We start from the raw sequence: 2982 nt of genomic DNA on the forward strand, positions 1-2982 counted from the left end.
AACTTAGATACTAAACTGGCATCAACCAAATAAGAACAACTTGTTATTGTCAAGATTAACACACACAAGTACACAACGACAACAACAACTCCTGTGACCTTGAAAAAATAAATTGACAGTGAGATTCACTACCTAATGTTAGTAAAAGAAAATGCAATCAAGTAGAGTAGGTTTCAATTTTTTTTTCATTTTTTTGGTAGTTGGTCACTTTCACAAGGCATGAGCACTCTTTTTTAATGAACAAGACATGCGATTTGCTACTTTGACTCCTGCTCTCTACTTTGATATCTTTGTTATGTTCCTTCAACTTCAAGCTAAACAGGATTGCATTGCAGAAGATTTTACAATATAGGTCAAGATTGAAGTCTTTCCTGCCCTCGTCTTTTCCGTGTAAATTTTGAGGGAAAATGATGAAAATCGTACTTTTATTTCATTGTAGTCTCATTTTATTGATGTGGTACTTTCAAACAGGCAATGGATCGACTTTTGTTAAAAAAAAAAAGAGTTTCTTAAGTTTCTGTTTTCAAAATTAAAATCATTTTTTTTTCTTCTTAAAATCACTAATAATGTAAAACATTAGGATACTTTTCAAATGCATGTGTACTCCACCAACAAGCACTTATCAAGCTTATATATATATATATATATATATATATATATATATATATATATATATCAAATAATAATAATAATAAATAAATTTTAAAACTATTACCAAACATATTCTAGCTAAATTAATTTAAAATTTCCAATAAATGGGGCTGCCTTTGGAGGTTGAAACCTGACTTTTCATTTGGACATTGAGAATATGACAATAATAATGATTATAACCGTTGGCAATTATTTTAGGGGCATAATTGATGAAAATCAAGAAATCATGGCCCCCATGTTCTTTCTGGCACAGACTGTTCAACAAACCTGGAAAGCTCTAACATACATTAACCCCCCAAGTCCCGCCTAAAAAGAAGCTGAAAAACAACTCTATCACGTCTCCTTTTCCTACCAAACAAGAAACCAAAATCATTTCCACCAATCGGTAATTGTTCACAAGCATGGAAACCAATTATTGTTAACTCGTTGGATTTGAGTTGCGTTTGAACGTAGTTATAAGACTATATACGTTAACTTTAATTCGACCAATTTAATTAAACGGGTCAGATCTCTCGATCTTAACTAGTTAATTTTATGGTAAGTTTATGTTGGGTTTGCGGGTCAAATCAAAAATTGCCAACCCTGACATCGCGTGTCAGGTTCAAGTTATATTAAGACAGGTGTATAATATGTATAGGTTAACCTTAATCTAGCTTATTTAATTAAACAAATCAAATATTTTAATTTTAATTCATTAATTTTGTATTAAATTTTTATCGAATTTACTCGTGTAAGAAAATTAACAAGTCTATTCAAAGGAGAGAGGGAGGGGAATTAAATAAGACTAAAGTCCTAATTAGAAGTAAGAAATACTCCATATAGAAATGCCAAAACAGTAGTTAAGAAGGACAGCAAAAGGTCGGGACCCATATAGGCAATTTTTTACAGCTGTATGACAACGATTGTAGAGCCACCCTGTACAGTGTCACCTCCAACGTTCACATTCTCTCTCTCTCTCTCTCTCTCTCTCTCTCTCTCTCTCTGGTTTATAAATACCCACAGCCACCGTCAAAGGCTTACATTGCCTCTCTACCATTCCTCTGTTGCCAAAAGAAAACCCATCTTCAAAGAGGGAAGTTTGGAGCTTCTTTCTCTCTCTAAGAACTAAAAGGAACTATCTTTGTCCTATCATTCAGAGAAATGGAGGCAATGAAGGTGAAGCTCTTTGTAGCCCTGTTGATGGTGGCGTTGATGGCCATCTCTTCTGTGCAAAAAGCTGCTGCAGCTGATGCTCCAGCGCCAGGCCCAACATCTGATGCTGCCATTTTTGTGCCCACTTTCCTTGCGTCTCTTGCAGCCCTGGCTTTTGGGATGTTCTTCTGAGCTATAGTGGTCAACTCCAATGACCCACATAGATATAGAAAGCGTTATGGTTCATTTCTCTTTCGACCCATTTATCTTCTTCTCTAAGTCACATGTCTTCGAGCTTTTCATGACTATGGGAGAGAGAAGGGAAATGGGTTGGGATTTTTTTTTTCATTATTTTTGGGAGGTTCTGGTTAATTTAATTGTTGTTGATCTTGATCATGTAATGTTGTGATTTGTTTGATTGTGATTGATGTGTTTTTTTGGTACTGTAAAATAATTTTATTTAATCGTGTATTTCTTTTTTTTATATGGGTTAGATTTAGGCTAATAAGGAGATCACGGGGATGAATGTTATGATTGGTGGTGGATGGTTGGTTTTGGCCTCTTTCTTGTACTCCTTCATTATGTCTTCTCATTTGTATCTGTGATCCATTTGATGTAATAAAATTCTATTCTTGTACATTACATTTCTGCAAAATTTTAAGCTGTTATTGTATTAATAATCACATTATTGGACTGTTGCCTTGGTGGAGGATTTGATAGGGACTCAGGAGAGCAAAAAAAAAAAAAAAGAAAGAAAGAAAAAAGAAGAAGATAGAAGAAGCTAGCTTCATTGTTGGGAAGGTGGGTGGTAAGAGTTAGTTATGAGCTGTAGCTTGGCCGAACCTAACGGATTTTGTGTGGCTATGATGATGGACAGTGGCTGTAGGGCCTACATTTGCTGGCATTGATGGCATGGCATAGCCAGAGTCATGTGAATTCATAATTCAAAAAAGAGGGTTCTTGGTGGAGTCTAAAAGCAAACTTTTGAATAACAAAGCAACAGGAAGTATATCTGAAGCATTTAAAAGAGGGTTCTTAGTCTGGTTTTATTGATACAAGCTTGAAAATTGGCTTGCAAGAAAAGGGTTTTTCAAAACTTATATACGCATGGTTAGGATTGTACAACCACATAAGATACTTAGGATCGTAACTTTGTCTTTGAAGTTGTGGAAGAGAATGGAACTACAGTGGAAGTTATAT

The 2982-nt window shown here is 34.9% G+C and overlaps 1 protein-coding gene across 1 annotated transcript; it reads left to right on the plus strand.

Annotated features, from left to right (window-relative positions):
• The first annotated feature begins 1654 nt into the window (after positions 1-1654).
• LOC133878517 (arabinogalactan protein 13-like) lies at positions 1655-2419 on the plus strand. Its single transcript, XM_062317078.1, has one exon. It carries the CDS (start codon positions 1792-1794, stop codon positions 1972-1974), a length of 183 nt encoding a protein of 60 aa, XP_062173062.1. The 5' UTR covers positions 1655-1791; the 3' UTR covers positions 1975-2419.
• Positions 2420-2982: the final 563 nt, after the last annotated feature.

The sequence above is a fragment of the Alnus glutinosa genome, chromosome 9, assembly GCF_958979055.1.
Source record: "Alnus glutinosa chromosome 9, dhAlnGlut1.1, whole genome shotgun sequence".
Lineage (NCBI taxonomy): Eukaryota > Viridiplantae > Streptophyta > Magnoliopsida > Fagales > Betulaceae > Alnus > Alnus glutinosa.

Bases quoted from the DNA above. Each gene is read 5' to 3' on its own strand.
- LOC133878517 (XM_062317078.1), top strand. From the start codon at position 1,792: ATGGAGGCAATGAAGGTGAAGCTCTTTGTAGCCCTGTTGATGGTGGCG.